This window comes from Lithobates pipiens, unplaced genomic scaffold (assembly GCF_037356315.1).
Source record: "Lithobates pipiens isolate NorthernLeopardFrog02 unplaced genomic scaffold, aLitPip1_a1.2 Scaffold_25, whole genome shotgun sequence".
NCBI classification, from domain to species: domain Eukaryota; kingdom Metazoa; phylum Chordata; class Amphibia; order Anura; family Ranidae; genus Lithobates; species Lithobates pipiens.
The window spans coordinates 7,219,513-7,239,081 of NW_027507787.1; the positions used below are offsets into that span (position 1 = coordinate 7,219,513).

Consider the following 19,569-nt stretch of genomic DNA (forward strand, 5'->3'; position numbering starts at 1 on the left):
GGGATTTTTTTTTGCTCTCCTCTGCTATTTGTCTTTCGTGTTTTATCTTAGCCGCCCTAATTGCACCCTTAGATTTCTTGTCGCATTCTTTGTAAATTTGGAATGCTGATAATGATCGCTTAGTCTAGTATTTCTTGAAGGCCTTCTCCTTTGCTTTTATATGCATTTTTGCATTGGAGTTAAGCCACCCAGGACTTTTGTTTGCTTGTTTAAATGTCAGGTCACCTTGAGGCCAGGTGACAGATGCACACCGTAGGGATTAGGAGTGCACCGCAAGGTTGTGGACCCTACGGCTGACTGCTGCGGACGGGGGTCAAGGTGATAGGAAGGCAGGGCCGCCAGAACACCAAGATGGATCCCACCGGGTTAGAGCGTAAGATTCCCTGGGGTGTGGAGTCTAAGAGCCAGCAGGTGTTCACCAGAGTCTTGAGTGGTGAGGATGGACTTGGCTGCAACTGGCTCCAGGTCACGACCCCCAGGGTCCCCCAGCTCACACCCACAGTAGGCAACAGGAGGATAGGGATGGTGAGGGACAAAGCCAAGGTCGGGGCCACAAGCAGACAGGAAAAGTCGGGGACACGCCAAAAGGTCAGGATCACAGGCAAACAGGGATAGTCAAGTACACGCCAAAGTCGGTAATGGAAAACAATAGAAGAGCACACGGCAGGTAACAGGAAGCTAACACACAAAGGTTGATCAGTGCACAGGTTAATATAGAGTTCTCTGATAGGAGCTAGGGTGGAGCCATGCCAGAGGATGGATTATAAAAGCAGTCAGGTGAGGGTCAGCTGGTCTCTAGAAATGAACACACGGAGACAGGTAAGCAGACGAACTCTGTTGCATAACCATGACATTAAATTTATTCCCCAATGGGATGCACTGGCTAATGCCCTGAAGCTAATTGACCTGTGATTGCCAATTCCAAATTTGTGGTAATCAGTAGGTCTAGTAACACTTTGTTTCTAGTCGGTGTGTCTACTATCTGACCCATGAAATTGTCCTGTAAGACATTTAGGAACTGGCGAGCCTTAGGCCGCGTACACACGGGCGGATTGTCTGTCCAACTTAGTCCGCTGAACCGTGTTTCAGCGGACAATCCGCTCGTGTGTGGGCTTCAGCTGACTTTTTCAGCGGACTGTCTGACGAACAAAGTCTTACGGAATTTCCGAAATTTTGTCCGTTCAAACTTGGTTTTGTCCGTCCAAACTTGGTTTCAGCGGACAGTCCGCTCGTGTGTAGGCAAGTTGGACGAACTAAGTATGGCGCATGCTCAGAAAGGATTTACACGGCCGAAGGTTGCATTGCAGTGTATAGGACATCGTTTTTCTAGTCCCGTCGTACGTGCTGTACACGTCATCGCGCACGCTTTCAGCGGACTGTCTGCTCATCGTGTGTGGTCAAGTCCGTTCATGCAAATTTTGAACGGACTGTCTGTCGGATTGTCTGACGAACTTAGTTGGCCAGACAATCCGCCCGTGTGTACGCGGCCTTAGGCGAATGTGTGGTTCCTTCTGCCCAGTCTATGTCTGGATAATTAAAATCCCCCATTATGATGACAGTTCCTATCCTTGCTGCTAATCCAAATTGTGATAGGCGGTCCATCTCCCCCTCCTCTTTCAGGTTAGGGGGCCTATAGCATACTCCCAGTATTATTTTCCCCTTACTTTCATCCCTCTGAAGCTTTACCCATAAGGATTCCACCTCCTCACTACCTCCCTTAGTGATGTCATCGGTCACATTAACTTGTACACTATTATTGCTATACAGGCATACCCCTCCCGCCCCTTTTTACCCTCTCTATCCCTGCAATAAAGGGAATACACTTGAATGGTTGCCAGCCAATCATGAGTGCTGTTGAACCAAGTCTCTAAAATTCCCACAAAATCAAAACCCTCCTTGTACAACAGTATCTCTAGTTCTCCCATCTTGTCCGCCAGGCTTCTGGCACCGGTGAACATGCCATGTGGTTTAGACCGGTCGCATACTGTCCACTTATTGGGTGTTCCCGAGATAGCAAATAGGACTTATACTAGTTACTATACTTACTTACTTTATGTGCTTTAGTCAACCTACCACTAATGCCCCCAATACTACCCTCTGACATATGTTAACATGATAAAATGTGGAACATTTCAAGGGGTATGAATACTTTTTCAAGGCACTGTAAATGTTTTTGCATTAAACAAATGTCTCCAGGGCTCAAGTTGTTAAGGACTCTAGCTGGTGCATGTAAAAAAATGGATGGAAAAACAGATTCATCCCTTCAAACTTCATCCTTTTTTCTTTGAAAAACTGTGACTGAACTGATCAAACAAACTGTAATGTGTAAAGGGGGCTTTAAGTGTGTTCTTATTTGGCTACAATGGTATTCAAAGCTGTGCTCTTACATAGGTAAATAGTGTACACATTCAATGTAGGTTTACATGTGGCTGAATCCAGATGAAGTAATTGCTAGACTTTCCATATTAGGAGCAAACAAATTCTCTTGTAAAAAGTATTTTATTTTTGTCAAGGGCAAGCTTAATATCATGGCCAATTATATTACTTCACCACTTAATTCATCATTTCAATTGGCACTTGTGTGTGTAAATAAGAAAAGAAAAAGTATCACTTTTCTGGTGGACAAAGCTCAGAAAATTGGTCACAACTGGTCATCCCGTATGAATCTGTTGCCTTCTGAATGTTTCCCATAGTAAATGTAGCGGCATTTCCCTGCAACTCCTGAAAAACAAAAATGAATGGTATTCATTATCATATAGCAGAACTCTGAAAAGAACATTAAAGACACAAATCTAAGTGCCTTGTGGCTAGTTGGCATTTATCTTCAATGGCACCCTAACACACACAGTCAAAACACAGGCATATGCTAAATAAATGTATTAGCTCGTGGTACCATAGAAATCAATTAAGCAAGAACAATTTCTGGCCTGCTGACAGATGTTGAGGGCCCATTGAAAACACATTAGGTCTCAGTGAACCACAAAAAATGCAAAAAAGGTGTGCAGAACTATAAGGGTGCCAGAAAGGACACTATTACTGTGGGATTGAAATCTGAATAACCTATAGGCAATATCTTTTATTTAAATGTTGCATTATCAGCTAGATTTAAAGAATCACATAAGCTTATGGCTGATTTATATAACTGGAGCCTGTAGGCTTATACATTTTGGTGCCCAAAGCAGCACTCCACTGCTAGGTTTACCCACTTGCAACCAGTAAAACTATACTGGTCTTAACCCATCTTACAATATTGCGCTAGTCTGGAAATACTTTGTATTAGTCCCCTGAAAGATTTTGCTGAAATTTTGCCAAGACTTTGACACAATTTTGCCAGGACTTGAAGCAATGCCTGTGTAATCTTGAGGCCTATGGACCTCAAGGTGCATCAAAGTCAGACCAAAGTAGTATAGGGCCTACATTAAAGTCACACAAATATGAATGGTACTCATTGGAAATGATGGGGTGCTACCTGTGATGCGATTTTGCAGTCACAAGTCGCAGGACAAGTTGCACAAGTGTGAAAGGGGCCTTATTATTAATGATGAAAAAAATATGAGTGTTACAGGACTAATTGTAAATCCAGCTCTGTATGCATTTCCAACACATTTCTGCATATTTTACAGGGCATACTACAATATATGTGTTGATCCAAGGAGAGTTTTGTCCTTTTCATTTCTCAAGGTGGCATTGACATTCTGCCCTTACACAGCTGCAGAACTTTTTTCCATGATGGACACTGCCTTATTAACATTATAGGGAAGGAAAATGGTGTTCTGAATTTACAAAACAATTTCCTGGATTAATATTATACAGCATTTATATAGTGCAAACAGTTTGCGCAACACTTTACGACATGAGGGCAAACAGTACAGTTACAATACAATTCAATGCAGGAGGAATCGGAGAGCCCTGCTCGTTAGCGCTTACAATCTAAAGGGGAGGGATTAGTGATACAAAAGGTAATAACTGTGGGGGAAGAGCTGATAGAGAAAATAAAAGTACAGTAGTTAGGTGGGGGCAGAATAGGCTTCTCTGAAGGGAAGGGTTTTCAGGGATCGCCTAAAAGTGGACAGAGTAGGAGATAGTCAGACAGATTGGGGTAGAGAGTTCCATAGGTTAGGAGAGGCTTGGGAAAAGTCCTGGAGGAGAGCACGGGAGGAGGTTACAAGGGAGCTAGAGAGCAGGAGCTCTTGAGAGCAATGAAGAGAACAGTTTGGTTGGTATTTTGAGGCTAGGTTAGTGGTGTAGCTGGGGGCAGAGTTGTAAATGGCTTCTTATGTTATTGGTAGTATTCTGAATTTGTTGGGTGAGCAGAAGCCAGTGGAGGGATTGGCAAAGAGGGGTTACAGACACTGATTGATTGGTAAGGTGGATGAGTCTGGCAGAAGCATTCATGGTGGACTGAAGGAGGGATAGCCTAGGTAAAGCTAATTCAATGAGGAGGGAGTTACAGCAGTCATGGAGAGAGATAACCAGGGAGTGAATTAGAAGCTTTTTGGTGTCGTTGGTTAAGAAGAGGTGTATTTTGGAGTTGTTGCGGAGGTTGAGGCGATAAACTTTGGACAACGATTGGATGTGGAGCTGAAAGCAGTGTTCAGAGTTCAGGATTACATCTAGCACCCTGACATTCAGGGACGGGTTAATAGCTGTGCCATAAATATTGACAGAAATGTAAGGGGAAGCAGCATGCGAGGGAGGAAATATTATGAGCTTAGTTTTGGATAGACTGAGTTTGAGAAAGTGGTGTGACATCAAATTAACAAATTAGTAAATTAGTGATGTGTGAGGAGACTGATGGAGTGAGCTGAGGGGTAGAGTGATAGATTTATTTGGGTGTCACCAACATAGAAATGGTATTGTATTCCATAGGAGGCTATCAGCTGACCCAGAGAGGAGGTGTAGCTCAAGAATAGGAGAGGTCCAAGAATAGAACCTTGGGGTACCTCGATGGCAAAAGGAAGAGGAGAGGAGGAGGTAGAATTGTAAGTGATGCCAAAAGCAGCAGGTGGAATAGATAGGATGAGAACCAACAATGTGTATAGTTATGGAGACCAAAGGAGTTGAGTTTTTTGAGGAGGAGGGGTGGTAAACTGAATCAAAGGCAGCAGAGAGGTCCAGCAGTTTGAGTACAGAATAGTGACTATTGGCTACAGTGTTAGTAAATTGTTTGTGGGTTTTAGGAATGATGTTTCTGTGGAGTGTTGAGAGTGAAATCTGGACTGATTAAAGGAAATCTGTACTAACAACTTCTGGCATTAGTAAGCAAAGTGTAGGTGAAGCAAATACTTTGAATCTGTGTATATATATATATATATATTAGACATGTGCAGAGTAAAATATTTCGTTTCGGAATTTCGTTTTCGTCTGAAAACTTAATTTATTTAGTTACTCCCGAAATTCGTTTTTATTTATTTCGTTTTTCGTTCAAAAATTGCATTCGTCCGAAAATCCACATGAATTACAGTCGAATCTGTCTTTGAAGGCTTATGGTGTCTGTCGAATGTATAAAGAAGATTCGACGGAGCTAGTATATAGCATACTTTAGAACCCTATTAAAGTCTATGGGACTCCAACGTTCAAAATCTAAAGTGCTAATTTTAAAGGCTAATTTGCAAGTTACTGTCCTAAAAAGTGTTTGGGGACCCCGGTCCTGCCCCAGGGGACATGTATCAATGCAAAAAAAAAGTTTTAAAACGGCCGTTTTTTCGGGAGCAGTGATTTTAATAATGATTAAAGTGAAACAATAAAAGTGTAATATTCCTTTAAATTTCGTAGGGGGGGGGTTGTCTATAGTATGCCTGTGAAGGGGCGCATGTTTCCCGTGCTTAGAACTGTCCCTGCACAAAGTGTCATTTATGCAGGAAAAAAAGTCCTTTAAAATCACTCGCAGCTATTATGAATTGTCGGCTCCCGTAATACAGAGAAGACTCATTGAAAGTCATTGATAAAAAAATAAATAAATAAATAAATAAATAAAAAAGCGTGGGGGTCCCCCAAATTCAATTACCAGGCCCCTCAGGTCTGGTATGGATATTAAGGGGAACCCTGCCTCAAATTTAAGAAAAAATTTGACGTGGGGTTCCCCCTAAATATCCATAACCAGACCCTTCAGGTCTGGTATGGATATTAAGGGGAACCCCGCGTCAAATTAAAAAAAAAATTGACGTGGGGTTCCCCCTAAAAATCCATACCAGACCCTTTATCCGAGCACGTAACCTGGCAGGCTGCAGGAAAAGAGGGGGGGACGAGAGAGCGGCCCCCCTCCCTCCTGAACCGTACCAGGCCACATGCCCTCAACATTGGGAGGATGCTTTGGGGGTCTGTGACCCCTCAAAGCACCTTGTCCCCATGTTGATGAGGACAAGGGCCTCATCCCCACAACCCTGGCCGGTGGTTGTGGAGGTCTGCGGGCGGGGGGCTTATCAGAATCTGGAAGCCCCCTTTAACAAGGGGACCCCCAGATCCCGCCCCCCCCTGTTTGAAATGGTAAGGGGGTACAAAAGTACCCCTACCATTTCACAAAGAAAGTGTAAAAAATGGTTAAATAAAACAAACACACTTTTGTGTTTTTGAAGGAGACACTGCAAGGATTCCGGCGGATGACGTTTCTTATATACGGAGGGCGGGGCCACCCGTCACCTGACCCCGCCCCCCTCTGACGCAAGGGGAAACCCGGGGTTCCCCGTGACGTATGGGTGACCCCGCCCCCCTCTGATGTAACGGAAACCTGCCTGTGTTACATCAGAGGGGTGCGGGGTCACCCATACGTCACAGGGAACCCCGGGTTTCCCCTTGCGTCAGAGGGGGGCGGGGTCAGGTGACGGGTGGCCCCCCCTCCGTATATAAGAAACGTCAGCCGCCGGAATGCCTGCAGTGTCTCCTACACGGAGACAGAAGAAGGATGGATCGCTGCGCTGGATGAGATGAGACATCGCTGGAGAGATGACCGTCCGTCGCTGGATAGCAAGAGTGGATTACCGCCGCTGGAATCTTGTTTTTATTTTTTTATTTTTAATAAAGGAATTTTTCAAAAGTGTGTTTGTTTTATTTAACCATTTTTTACACTTTCTTTGTGAAATGGTAGGGGTACTTTTGTACCCCCTTACCATTTCAAACAGGGGGGGGCCGAGATCTGGGGGCCCCCTTGTTAAAGGGGGCTTCCAGATTCTGATAAGCCCCCCGCCCGCAGACCTCCACAACCACCGGCCAGGGTTGTGGGGATGAGGCCCTTGTCCTCATCAACATGGGGAAAAGGTGCTTTGAGGGGTCACAGACCCCCAAAGCATCCTCCCAATGTTGAGGGCATGTGGCCTGGTACGGTTCAGGAGGGAGGGGGGGGGCGCTCTCTCGTCCCCCCCTCTTTTCCTGCGGCCTGCCAGGTTGCGTGCTCGGATAAAGGGTCTGGTATGGATTTTTAGGGGGAACCCCACGTCAATTTTTTTTTAAAATTTGACGCGGGGTTCCCCTTAATATCCATACCAGACCTGAAGGGTCTGGTTATGGATATTTAGGGGGAACCCCACGTCAAATTTTTTCTTAAATTTGAGGCAGGGTTCCCCTTAATATCCATACCAGACCTGAAGGGCCTGGTAATTGAATTTGGGGGATCCCCACGCTTTTATTTATTTATTTTATTTATTTATTTTTTTATCAATGACTTTCAATGAGTGTTCTCTGTATTACGGGAGCCGACAATTCATAATAGCTGCGAGTGATTTTAAAGGACTTTTTTTTCTGCATAAATGACACTTTGTGCAGGGACAGTTCTAAGCACGGGAAACATGCGCCCCTTCACAGGCATACTATAGACAACCCCCCCTACGAAATTTAAAGGAATATTACACTTTTATTGTTTCACTTTAATCATTATTAAAATCACTGCTCCTGAAAAAACGGCCGTTTTTAAAACTTTTTTTTGCATTGATACATGTCCCCTGGTGCAGGACCCGGGTCCCCAAACACTTTTTAGGACAGTAACTTGCAGAATCTTTTCTCTCTGTCAAATCTTTTTTCTCTGTCGAATATTTTCTCTATATAATCTTGGACTAATAGAGGTAAGGTTAGGCACATTCGACCACAGGTTCTATAGACACAGATTGTTGTCAGAGTCACGTCGAATCTCCTATTCTATATCGAACTGTTGTAACAATGAAAACGAAAATAAAGCATTTATTTATGTCGGATCTTTCGTTTTTCGGATTTTGTGCTTTCGTTATTGTTTGTCAAAACGAAGACGAAAATAGCTGAAATTCGGACGAAAATGCATTCGGACGAAAACGAATGCACATGTCTAATATATATATTTTTTTTAGAGTCTGAGTACTTGGATGATCAATGATACCCTCCTTATTACATGGAACATAAGTGTCCTTGCAAAAGTTTTAGGCAGTTGTGAAAAAATGTTTCCCCTGCCTTCAAAACGGCATCAATTCTCCAATTCCATTAGGTACATTTACACACATTTTTTGAAGAAACACAACAGGTATGTTGTTCCAAACATCTTTGAGAATGAACCACGGATCTTCTGTGGATGTAGGCTGCCTCAAATCCTTCTGCCTCTTCATGTAATCCCAGACAGATTTGATGATGCTGAGATCAGGACCCTGTGGGGGCCAAACCATCCCTTCCAGAACTCCTTGTTCTTCTTTATGCCGAAGACAGTTCTTAACAACAATGGCTGTATGTTTGGGGTCATTGTCCTGCCGCAGAATAAATTTGGGACCAATCACATGCCTCCCTGATGGTATGGCATGATGGATAAGTATCTGCCTGTATTTCTCAGCATTGAGGACATTGTTGAACCTGACCAAATCAACTCCATTTGCAGAAATGCAGCCCTAAACTTGCAAGAAACCTCCACTATGCTTTACTCTTGACTGAAGTCACTCATTATTGTACCCCTCTACTGCCCTTGGCGAACAAACTGCCTCCTGCCATAGCCAAATATTAAACATTTTAACTCATCAGTCCAGAGCACCTGCTGCCATTTTTATGCACACCAGTTCCTCTTTACACTGAAGATAGTTCTTAATGATATTGGCTACATGTCTTGGGTCATTGCAGAGGCGTAACTAGAACCTTCAGGGCCCTGGTGCAAGAAACCATGAAGTGCCCCCCTAACCCCTAGCCGGGGCCCTTTCCTCCAAGCCCGGTGGTGGAACACCAGGGTCTGGTTGTAAATGTGACCTTTGCCATCCTGGTAGTTCCACCACTGGTGTCAGTAGTTTATTTTTATTTTATTTTTTACCATTTTATTTTTGAAATGGTAGGCTTTGGTGAAATATCAGGGGTCTAAACAGACCTCTGATGGTTCACCTTTGAGACTGAGAAAAGAGATTGAGGACACAGCCCTCAATCTCCATCTCTGCAGCCACAGCTGCACAGAATAAATGGTCAGGAATAGCTCTGTACCGAGGCTTCCCATTCATTCATAAACTGAGCATTGGAAATACAGTTTACTATGCTTTAGTTATGAATGGACAAAGTCAGTAATTGGTATGGATCACTGACTTTATTCATTCAGACAAGGAAGGGGACAGTAAATTACATATTTACCAGCCCCTCCCCCACTCTTCATCCTGAATGCAAAAATGTCCCCTCCTCCCAGTCCGAATCCCCACTCTCAGCACAAATTGTTGCCCCCCAATCCCACCTCCTAGCACAAATCTCCGACACCCAAAATATCATCTCCCAGCACACGTCCCCCCCCCCCCCCAAATTTGTTATCTTACCTATCTTATCCTATAGATATTCAGCTGGGGAGCCAAGGTTCCCTACCCCTGCTCTATAGGCTGCTGCCTCTCCTAGCCAGGTGTACAGGGGGGCCACACTTGCCCCCTGGAATATGGGGTCAGGTTGCATTTGCGACACCTGTAGCTATTCCCTGGTCCTTGTCCTGCTGCAGAATAAATTTGGGGCAAATCGCACGCTTCCCTGTAGAGGGAGCAACTGTACCTCGAAGAATTGATAATGTTTTGAAAGCAAAGGGTGATCACACTAAATATTGCTTTGATTTGGATTTCTCTTCTGTTCATGTACTTTCCATTCTATTAAATTATAAAAATAAACTATTAACACTTTGATTTCTGAAAGCATTTTTCATTTACAGCATTTTTTCACACCTGTCTCAAACTTTTGCAGAGTACTGTATGTGTAGATAAAAGTATATATAGGCAGATAGATGATGAATGTGCATATGTTTCATGAATCTAATATCTGTGCTTCTCTTTTAATACACTTTAATTCAGTTTCACTGGATAGCCAACAAATATGCAGCAAGTGAAATGAGAGTGATATTACAATTCCTGATCTGCATACTTGTTACTTTGTCATATTCTGCATGACAACCAGGCTACCAGTACTTTCAGAAATTCAGCAATGGCAGCCATATTTTTCTCATAGGATGTTATAAAAAGCTTTGTATGCCCTTTAGTAGTTTTATACATATACCGTATTTATCGGCGTATAACACACACTTTTTTCCCCTTAAAATCAGAGGAATATCGTGGGTGCGTGTTATACACCGATCCCCCGCCGATTGCAAGCTCCTCTGCCTTTTCTGCCGGTCTCAGCAGTTTTCAGATATTTTCGGCCGCTCTTGGCTATTTTCGGCGAGAATGGCCGAGTGCGGCTGAAAATACCCGAGAATACCCAAGAATGGGCAAGAGCTACCGAGCACCGCCAAGATACACACAGGACATCAGCTCTGTATCTCGGCGGTGCCATTTTTAAATGGAAAGCCTGCAAAAGAAACTGACAAGGCTGCAAATGACTGGCAAGGCTGCAATGGAAGGCTGCAAATGACTGGGAAGGCTGCAATGGAAGGCTGCTAATGACATGTAAAGCTGCAATGTAAGGCTGCTAAGGACATTTAAGGCTGCAATGGAAGGCTGCTAATGACATGCAAGGCTGCAATGCAAGGCTGCAAATGACTGACAAGGCTGCAATGCAAGGCTGCAAATGACTGACAAGGCTGCAATTCAAGGCTGTAAATGACTGACAAGGCTGCAATGCAAGGCTGAAAATGACTGACAAGGGTGCAATGCAAGGCTGCAAATGACTGACAAGGCTGCAATTCAAGGCTGTAAATGACTGACAAGGCTGCAATGCAAGGCTGAAAATGACTGACAAGGGTGCAATGCAAGGCTGCAAATGACTGACAAGGCTGCAATGCAAGGCTGAAAATGACTGACAAGGCTGCAATTCAAGGCTGTAAATGACTGACAAGGCTGCAATGCAAGGCTGTAAATGACGCTGACAATGCTGCATTGATGGGCATTTAATTAAAAGTTTTTTTCCTTAAACTTCCCTCCTAAAAGTTTTTTCTTTAAAATTCCCTCTTAAACTTGGGATGCGTGTTATACGCCAGTGCGTGTTATACACCGATAAATACGGTAAGTTAATATGTAAGGTATCCCATTGGGTTGTATTGTTTTAGTACAATTATTATTTTGTAGATACAACTCCATGCTGTAGGAAATGGTTAAATGCAGGGCACAACACAGACTAATGCAAATTTATACAGTGACTGCAAAAATAACCTTGGACTTTTTCTGGTTTGACAGTGAAAGAGTGTGCAATTGCACATCAAGAAGAGTTAAGAGTACAAATACATTGATAGACTTTGAATAAAAGAAGACTACAGAGAGCCACCCTGCAAGTTAAGTTATGGCTATAATAAGAGTAGACACTGTCAAATATATAGACAGGACAGGAGCTGTGCACAGTGACAGGAAGCAGAGCATCTGACAAAGATACTGGTGCCAGTACTTTCCTGCACCAATCACATCCCTAACAAGAGGTGACAACACTTCCCTGCCCCTGTGTTTTGAAGATCTCTCATCGCTGCTCTATGCTTATCACGCAAAAATCATTCCAAGCACTGGTGCTGGAAGGCTTCTGAACTTATTACACTAAGATATGATCCTAGAATAAAGATAAAAATGAGTGAGAATCTTGAATGTGCTGAACACCCATTGTGCTTATCAAAGGTGCTCTTTAATCCACACGAGGAAGTCAAAAGAGGCCCAAGGGTCAAGAAAAAATATTTTACAAAACTGTTAAAATCATCTTTCTTTTCTCTAGAATCTATTGATTAGGACTATTGGTTTAAAACTATTCCCCAACAGAATGTGTCTCATCTGACGTTATTTTATACATTGAATATACAGTGCTTTGAAAAAGTATTCATTCCCCTTGAAATTTTCCACATTTTGTCATGTTGCAACCAAAAGCGTAAATTTATTTTATTGGGATTTTATGTGATAGACCAACACAAAGTGGCGCATAATTGTGAAGTGGAAGGAAAATTATAAATGGTTTTCAATATTTTTTTACAAATTAATATGTGAAAAATGTGGCGTCTGATACCCCCAACTAAAATCTAGTGAAACCAATTGCCTTCAGGAGTCACCGAATTAGTAAATAGAGACCCCCTGTGTGTAATTTAATCTCAGTATAAATACAGCTGTACTGTGAAGCCCTCAGAGGTTTGTTAGGGAACCTTAGTGAACAAACAGCATCACGATGGCCAAGGAACACACCAGACAGGTCAGGGATAAAGTTGTGGAGAAGTTTAAAGCAGGGTTAGGTTATAAAAAAAAATATCACAAGCTTTGAACATCTCATGGAGCACTGTTCAATTCATCATCCTTAAACGGAAACAGTATGGCACAACTGCAAACCTACCAAGACATGGCCATCCACCTAAATTGGCAGACCTGGCAAGGAGAGCTTTAATCAGAGAAGCAGCCCATGGTAACTCTGGAGGAGCTGCAGAGATTCACAGTTCAGGTGGGAGAATCTGCCCTATCACTATTTATTTATTTTCCACCTTTATCGTTCACTAATATTTATTAGTAACATCTATGAATTTTGTGTAATATTTATTCATTTATTTATTACTCTTTCTATATGTTGATGAATTATTTGGGAAAGTATTCACCTATTTTTTACTTAATTTATCTATCATGGTGATGGTTTGTATGTTGTGATAACATTAGTCATTCAGCTGGGTGGGAGCATTTAGATTATACATTTTTGCGTGTACTGATATTTTGGATGTGTATCACATCTTGGTAGCTGCAGCTTTAGAAATTTAGGGGAATTAAATGTTTTTTTAGATTAGGAGTGCAGCAATTTTCCATTTTTTCGGGAAGAATCTGCCCACATGACAACGATTAGTCGTGCACTCCACAAATCTGGCCTTTATGGAAGAGTGGCAAGAAGAAAGCCATTGTTGAAAGAAAGCCTTAAGAAGTCCTGTTTGCAGTTTGCAAGAAGCCATGTGGGGGACGCAGCAAACATGTGGAAGAAGGTGCTCTGGTCAGATGAGACCACAATTGAACTTTTTGGCCTAAAAGAAAAACGCTATATGTGGCGGAAAACTAACACTGCACATTACCCTGAATACACCATCCCCACCGTGAAACATGGTGGTGGAAGCATCCTGTTGTGGGGATGCTTTTCTTCAGCAGAGACAGAGAAGCTGGTCAGAGTTGATGGGAAGATGGATAAAACCAAATGAAGGGCAATCTTAGAAGAAAACCTGTTAGTCTGCAAAAGACTTGAGACTGGGGTGGAGGTTCACCTTCCAGCAGAGGAACGACCCCAAACATACAGCCAGAGCTACAATGGAATGATTTAGATCAAAGCATATTCATGTGTTAGAATGGCCCAGTCAAAGTCCAGACCTAAATCCAATTGAGAATCTGTGGCAAGACTTGAAAATTGCTGTTCACGGATGCTCTCCATACAATCTGATAGAGCTTGAGCTATCTTGCAAAGAAGAATGGGCAAAAATGTTACTCTCTAAATGTGGAAATCTAGTAGAGACATCCCCAAAAAGACTTGCAGCTGTAATTGTAGCGAAAGGGGGTTCTACAAAGTATTGACTCAGGGGGGCTGAATACAAATGTACCCCACACGTTTCACATATTTATTTGTAAAAAATGTTGAAAACCATTTATCATTTTCCTACCACTTCACAATTATGTGCCACTTTGTTTTGGTCTATCACATAAAATCTCAATAAAATACATTTACGTGTTTGGCTGTAACATGACAAAATGTGGAAAATTTCAAGGGGTGTGAATACTTTTTCAAGGTACTGTATAAGAAAATCTTTAGTGAGCTTATTTATTCTAAAATCCTTTGAAACTACATATTTGTACACAAGGTAAGCATTATCAAATATTAGCAGATTTTAGATAGTGTATTTAATTATAACATATTGCATATCCTTAAACTCTAACAGGAGAATCTCTCCTTTCAATTATGGCAACAAAATTGTTATTTAAAGTGGTTGTAAACCCTTACATATACCCAGAGACTGGCCAAAGGTAATACACAGAGATTAAATAAACCCTCCTTGTACCTGTTTATCTGCTTTCTTCTCTACATCCTTCAAAGTGCTGAATATTTAAAGCTTGTCTGAGAGTTCAGAAAAAAAGGGAAAGAGATGTGAAGTCACACTGCAGAGCTCAGTGAGGAGATCACCAATAGCTGATTGTAGAAAAGGGACACACCCCCCATTACACAGCACATAGGAACAGAGCTGAAGCTGTCAATCAGCTGAAGAACTGTCAATGTAAACAGTAATTAGGAACAGCGATCTCTCTCCTCCTCCAGTCAGTCACATCCCACTACAGAAACACCTCCCAGGGAACACAGTTAACCCCTTATTCATCCCATGGTGTTAAACCCCTTCCCTGGCAGTGACATTTACACAGTAATCAGTGCTTTTTTATTGCACTGATTGCTGTATAAATGTCAATGGTCCCAAAAAAGTGTCAAAAGTGTCCGATCTGTCCACCGCAATGTCGCAGTCCCACTAAAAATCGCAGATCGCTGCCATTACTAGTAAAAATTATAAAAATGCCATAAATCTATCCCCTACTTTGTAGACGCTATAACTTTTGCGCAAACCAATCAATATACGATTATTGCGATTTTTTTTAACAAAAAAATATGTAGAAGAATACAGATTGGCCTAAAGTGATGAAGAATTTTTTTTTTTTTAATATTTATTATAGCAAAAAGTAAAAAATATAGTTTTTTTTCAAAATTTCAGGCTTTTTTTATTCGTAGCGCAGAAAATAAAACCGCAGAGGTGATCAAATACCACCAAAAGAAAGCTCTATTTGTGTTAAAAAAAAAGGACCTCAATTTTATTTGTGTACAGCGTCGCTCGACTGCGCAATTGACAGTTAAAGTGACGCAGTGCCGTATAACAAAAAAAGGCCTGGTCATTAAGGGGGAAAATCTTCCGGTTTATAAGTGCTTAGCCACTTCCTGACCGGCGCACGCGGACGTACGTCGGCAGAATGGCACGGGCTGGCATATTGGCGTACAGGTGCGTCCATTTCTATATGCCGCACTTCGTGCATGTGGCTGGTGGCTTGCTCGAGTGCTGGTCGGGACCCCTGTGAGTCCGGTCGCAGGTCCCGTGGACTTGATCGCCGCGGGGATACCCGCGATCATCTCACGGGGAGGCTGAACAGGGAGATGCCGTTGTAAACAGCATCTCCCCATTCTGCCTAGCAACAAGTGACACTGATCTCTGCTCCATGTGATTGGAGCAGAGATCAGTGTTCACTAACACAAAGCCCAGCCCCCAACAGTTAGTAACACGCCCCTAGGAACACTTAACCCCTACACTGCCACCCCCTGGTTAACCCCTTCACTGCCAGTGTCATTTATACAGGAATCCGTGCATTTGTATAGCACTGATTGCTGTATAAATGACAATGGTCCCAAAAATGTGTCACAAATGTCCGATGTGTCTACCATAATGTCACAGTCACAATAAAAATCGCTGATCGCCGCCATTACTAGTAAAAAAAAAAATTATTAATAAAAATGCCATAAAACTATTCCCTATTTTGTAAACGCTATAACTTTTGCGCAAACCAATCAATAATCGATTATTGCGATTTTTTTACCAAAAATATGTAGAAGAATACGTATCGGCCTAAACTGAGGGAAAACATTTTTTTTTATATATTTTTGGGGGATATTTATTATAACAAAAAGTAAAAAATAATGCGTTTTTTTCAAAATTGACGCTCTATTTTTGTTTATAGTGCAAAAAATAAAAACCGCAGGGGTGATCAAATACCACCAAAAAAAAGCTCTATTTGTGGGAAAAAAAGGATGTCAATTTTGTTTGGGAGCCACGTCGCACGACCGCGCAATTGTCAGTTAAAGCGACGCAGTGCCAAATCGCAAAAAGTGCTCTGGTCTTAAGCCAGCAAAATGGTCCGGGGCTGAAAGTGGTTAAGTATACAAAATAGCAGTGGCAAAATGGAGAACGAACATAGCCACCTTCTAACAGGAAGTTGTATCACAGCAGCAAAAAAACAAAAAAAAGAAGGAAGATCTGGAGGAGGCTGAGGAGGAGGAGGGAGGGACTGGGCTGTCATTTAGGATCTGTATACACACCCACATTTGTGATGTCAATATTATGTGACATGGCTAGCTCTGATTAACAAGGAAATGTCCTCTCCAGCAATAGAGACCAAACTGAGCATGTGCAGCAGTACTACCCTCACTGTGTCTTATCTGGCCTTGCCAAGAGAGACTCTGCAGGAGGGGAAGGATCTGTGCATACAGGATCAAACAGCCTTTTTACACAATACAGAAGATTAACCCCTTAAGTTCTGCAGTGAGTATAACAAGCACGCTATTCTGCACTTACAGACAGATTTTTACACTTTAAAGAGACCCAAAAAAAAAAAACTGCTGTAGATCTAAATTTCAATCACCAAAAGGTGCCCGCACAAATACCACTGTTAGGGCTGAATACTGGGCCATTCTGGCAAGTAAAGCTCTGACACATCAGGGTAGTGATGGAGCTTGCCCTTACCTCCTGCCCCACCAACACACACATTCTTATTGGCCCATCCAAAGGTCCAAGTGTAGAATCTGTTAATCTCTACTATCAGTAGAAACACTATTTTATACATCTGCCCTGAAGTGAATCTCTTTAGTGGGCTAGTAATAAATGTCCAATTAAAAATTCAAGTCAAAGTCTCTCATGCTCTCCAATAAGGGGTATGTACCATTTTAGAAATACACAGAAGAAACTTTTCTTAGGCTATGGTTTACCATTTTCATACAAACCCTGTTCTACAAGCATTTTTATATATCTTTTTATTTCATTTTCAAAGAGAGATGTAAGGTCCAAAACATAAATGAAATGTTTCCACTGAAAGCTATGTATATAATTATATATCTTAAATGATTTGTAAAATGCATTCTATGCATTAAGATAAAAAGCCTTCTGTGTGCAGCAGCCCCCTAATACTTACCTGAGCCCCATCTCTGTCCAGTGATGTGCATGAGTGTCTCGGCTGTCCCCCCTGATTTGCTGAAACACAGCAACGGCGCTATTGGCTCCAGCTGCTGTCAATCAAACTCAGTCAGCCAATCAGGAGAGAGAGGGGACAGGGCCAGGCTGCAGCACACAGAGCTGGAAACTCAGACTCAGGTGCCCCCCAATAGCAAGCTGCTTGCTTTGGGGGCACTCAACAGGAGGGAGGGGCCAGGAGCACCAAAGAGGGACCTGAGAAGAGGAGGATTGGGGCTGCTCTTCTCAAATTCACTGAAACATATAGGTAAGTATAACATGTTTGTTATTTTTATTAAAAATTTACAATCACTTTAAACTGTAACTGCACCCAGCCTCAGCAGTTTAATATGCAATTTACGGAGAAAATAAAGAATGGGAACATACAAAAGGTTGTGTAAACATCCAGTTTTCCAAGGTGGGTGGGAGCACAGTCATGAACTAGGCAAAAGAAAGCTCAGCTTAAGAAATATGAGTTGCCAACAGGCTAACGATTACTGTAGGAGTCAGTTTCCAACCCTAAAATATCGCTTTTAGGTGGAATGGCATTTTAAAGAATGGTTTGAGAGAGCATGCTCAGGGAAATGTAATAATTTCAAGACTGCCAAAACTGCAAATCTTCACATATTTATCTGTATCTATCTCCTTGGTTCGTTTGTTGTAAAATACCCATTATTATAGCCCAATAGCTCAAGCTGAAATTGACATACACAGTAATTGTGGTGGACTCATTGGATGGCTTCATCCAGGGTTTCAATCACAGCCTCTCTTAAGTGGAAGTACTTGACCCAGATCCACATGAATCATTTTTATTCACAAAAATGCATTGTTTTCTAAGTGGACACTTTTAAATAAATAATGTTTGCAGGGTTTATTTTAATGATTCTCTACACTGGACAGATTTTACATAATAACCATACTTCAAAGTCCAACTGCTAGAAAAGTAAAAAAAAACTTCCCTTGCAGTGGAGCTACCCCCGCAATGCCAGGGTTAAATGTCAATTTAGGTCTAGGGCACGGGAAAAGCAGTTTTCCCCCAACAGCTGGCGCTCTCCTGAAGAAGATGGAAAGAAGAAGACTTTAATTAAAGGAATTGTCAAAAGCTGTCTCTTGTCATTTTTAACATTTTTGAAACTTTTTTGTGAAATGGTAGGGGTACTTTTGTACCTTATTACCATTTCACACAATGGGGGCCGGGATCTGGGGGTCCCCTTGTTAAAGCGGGCTTCCAGATTCCAATAAGCCCCCCACCCGCAGACCCCCACAACCACCGGGCAAGGGTTGTGGGGATGAGGCCCTTGTCCCCATCAAAATGGGGACAAGGTGCTTTGGCGGGCTACCCCAAAGCACCCTCCCAATGTTGAGGGCATGTGGCCCGGTACAGTTCATGAGGGGGCGCGCTCTCGCCACCCCCTCTTTTCCTGTGGCCTGCCAGGTTGCGTGCTTGGATAAGGGTCTGGTACGGATTTTTAGGGGGGCCCCCACGCCATTTTTTTAAAAAATTGGCGCGGGGTTCCCCTTAAAATCCATACCGGGTCTGGTATGGATTTTGAGGGGGACCCTCACGCCATTTTTTTTTTTTTTACATTTTGGTGCGGGGTTCCCCTTAATATCCATACCAGACCTGAAGGGCCTGGTATGGAATTTTGGGGGGACCCCCACACATTTTTTTTCTTAATTTTGGTTTGTGGAAATCCCCATGTCTTTTGTTTATCAATGAACTGTTATGTGTATTGTCGACCCGACAATTCATTATAGCCACGAGTAGTTTTAAATTCGTTTTTTTACTTTAGAAATGTAATTTTACTGTCAGACTGTTCTAAGCACGGGAAATATGCGCCCCTTTATAGGTATACTATAGACACCCCCCAGGTACGAAATTTAAAGGAATATTACACTTTTATTGTTTCACTTTAAGCATTATTAAAATCACTGCTGCCGAAAAAACAGCCATTTTTTAAAACTTTTTTTTGCACTGATACATGTCCCCTGGGGCAGGACCCAAGTCCCCAAACACTTTTTATGACAATAACTTATTAGCCTTTAAAATTAGCACTTTTGTTTTCTCCCATAGACTTTTAAAGGGCGTTCCGCGGCTTTTGAATTTTCCGCGAACACCCCAAATTGTTTGGCAAATGGGTGAACAGCCAGTGTTCGAGTCGAACATGAGTTTGACTCGAACAGACAGCCCATCCCTAGTCCGCACAGTGCGGGAGGTTATT

General features: G+C 42.4%; 1 protein-coding gene across 1 annotated transcript in view; it reads right to left on the minus strand.

The window, feature by feature from the left end:
• Positions 1–2,480: 2,480 nt before the first annotated feature.
• The window catches only part of LRMDA (leucine rich melanocyte differentiation associated), a 1,231,554-nt gene continuing 1,214,465 nt past the window's right edge, over positions 2,481–19,569 (minus strand). Inside the window, exon 7 of the mRNA XM_077454023.1 lies at positions 2,481–2,721. Within this exon, the coding sequence (XP_077310149.1) occupies positions 2,642–2,721 (80 nt within the window). The 3' untranslated portion in view covers positions 2,481–2,641. The remainder of the gene's footprint in view (positions 2,722–19,569) is intronic.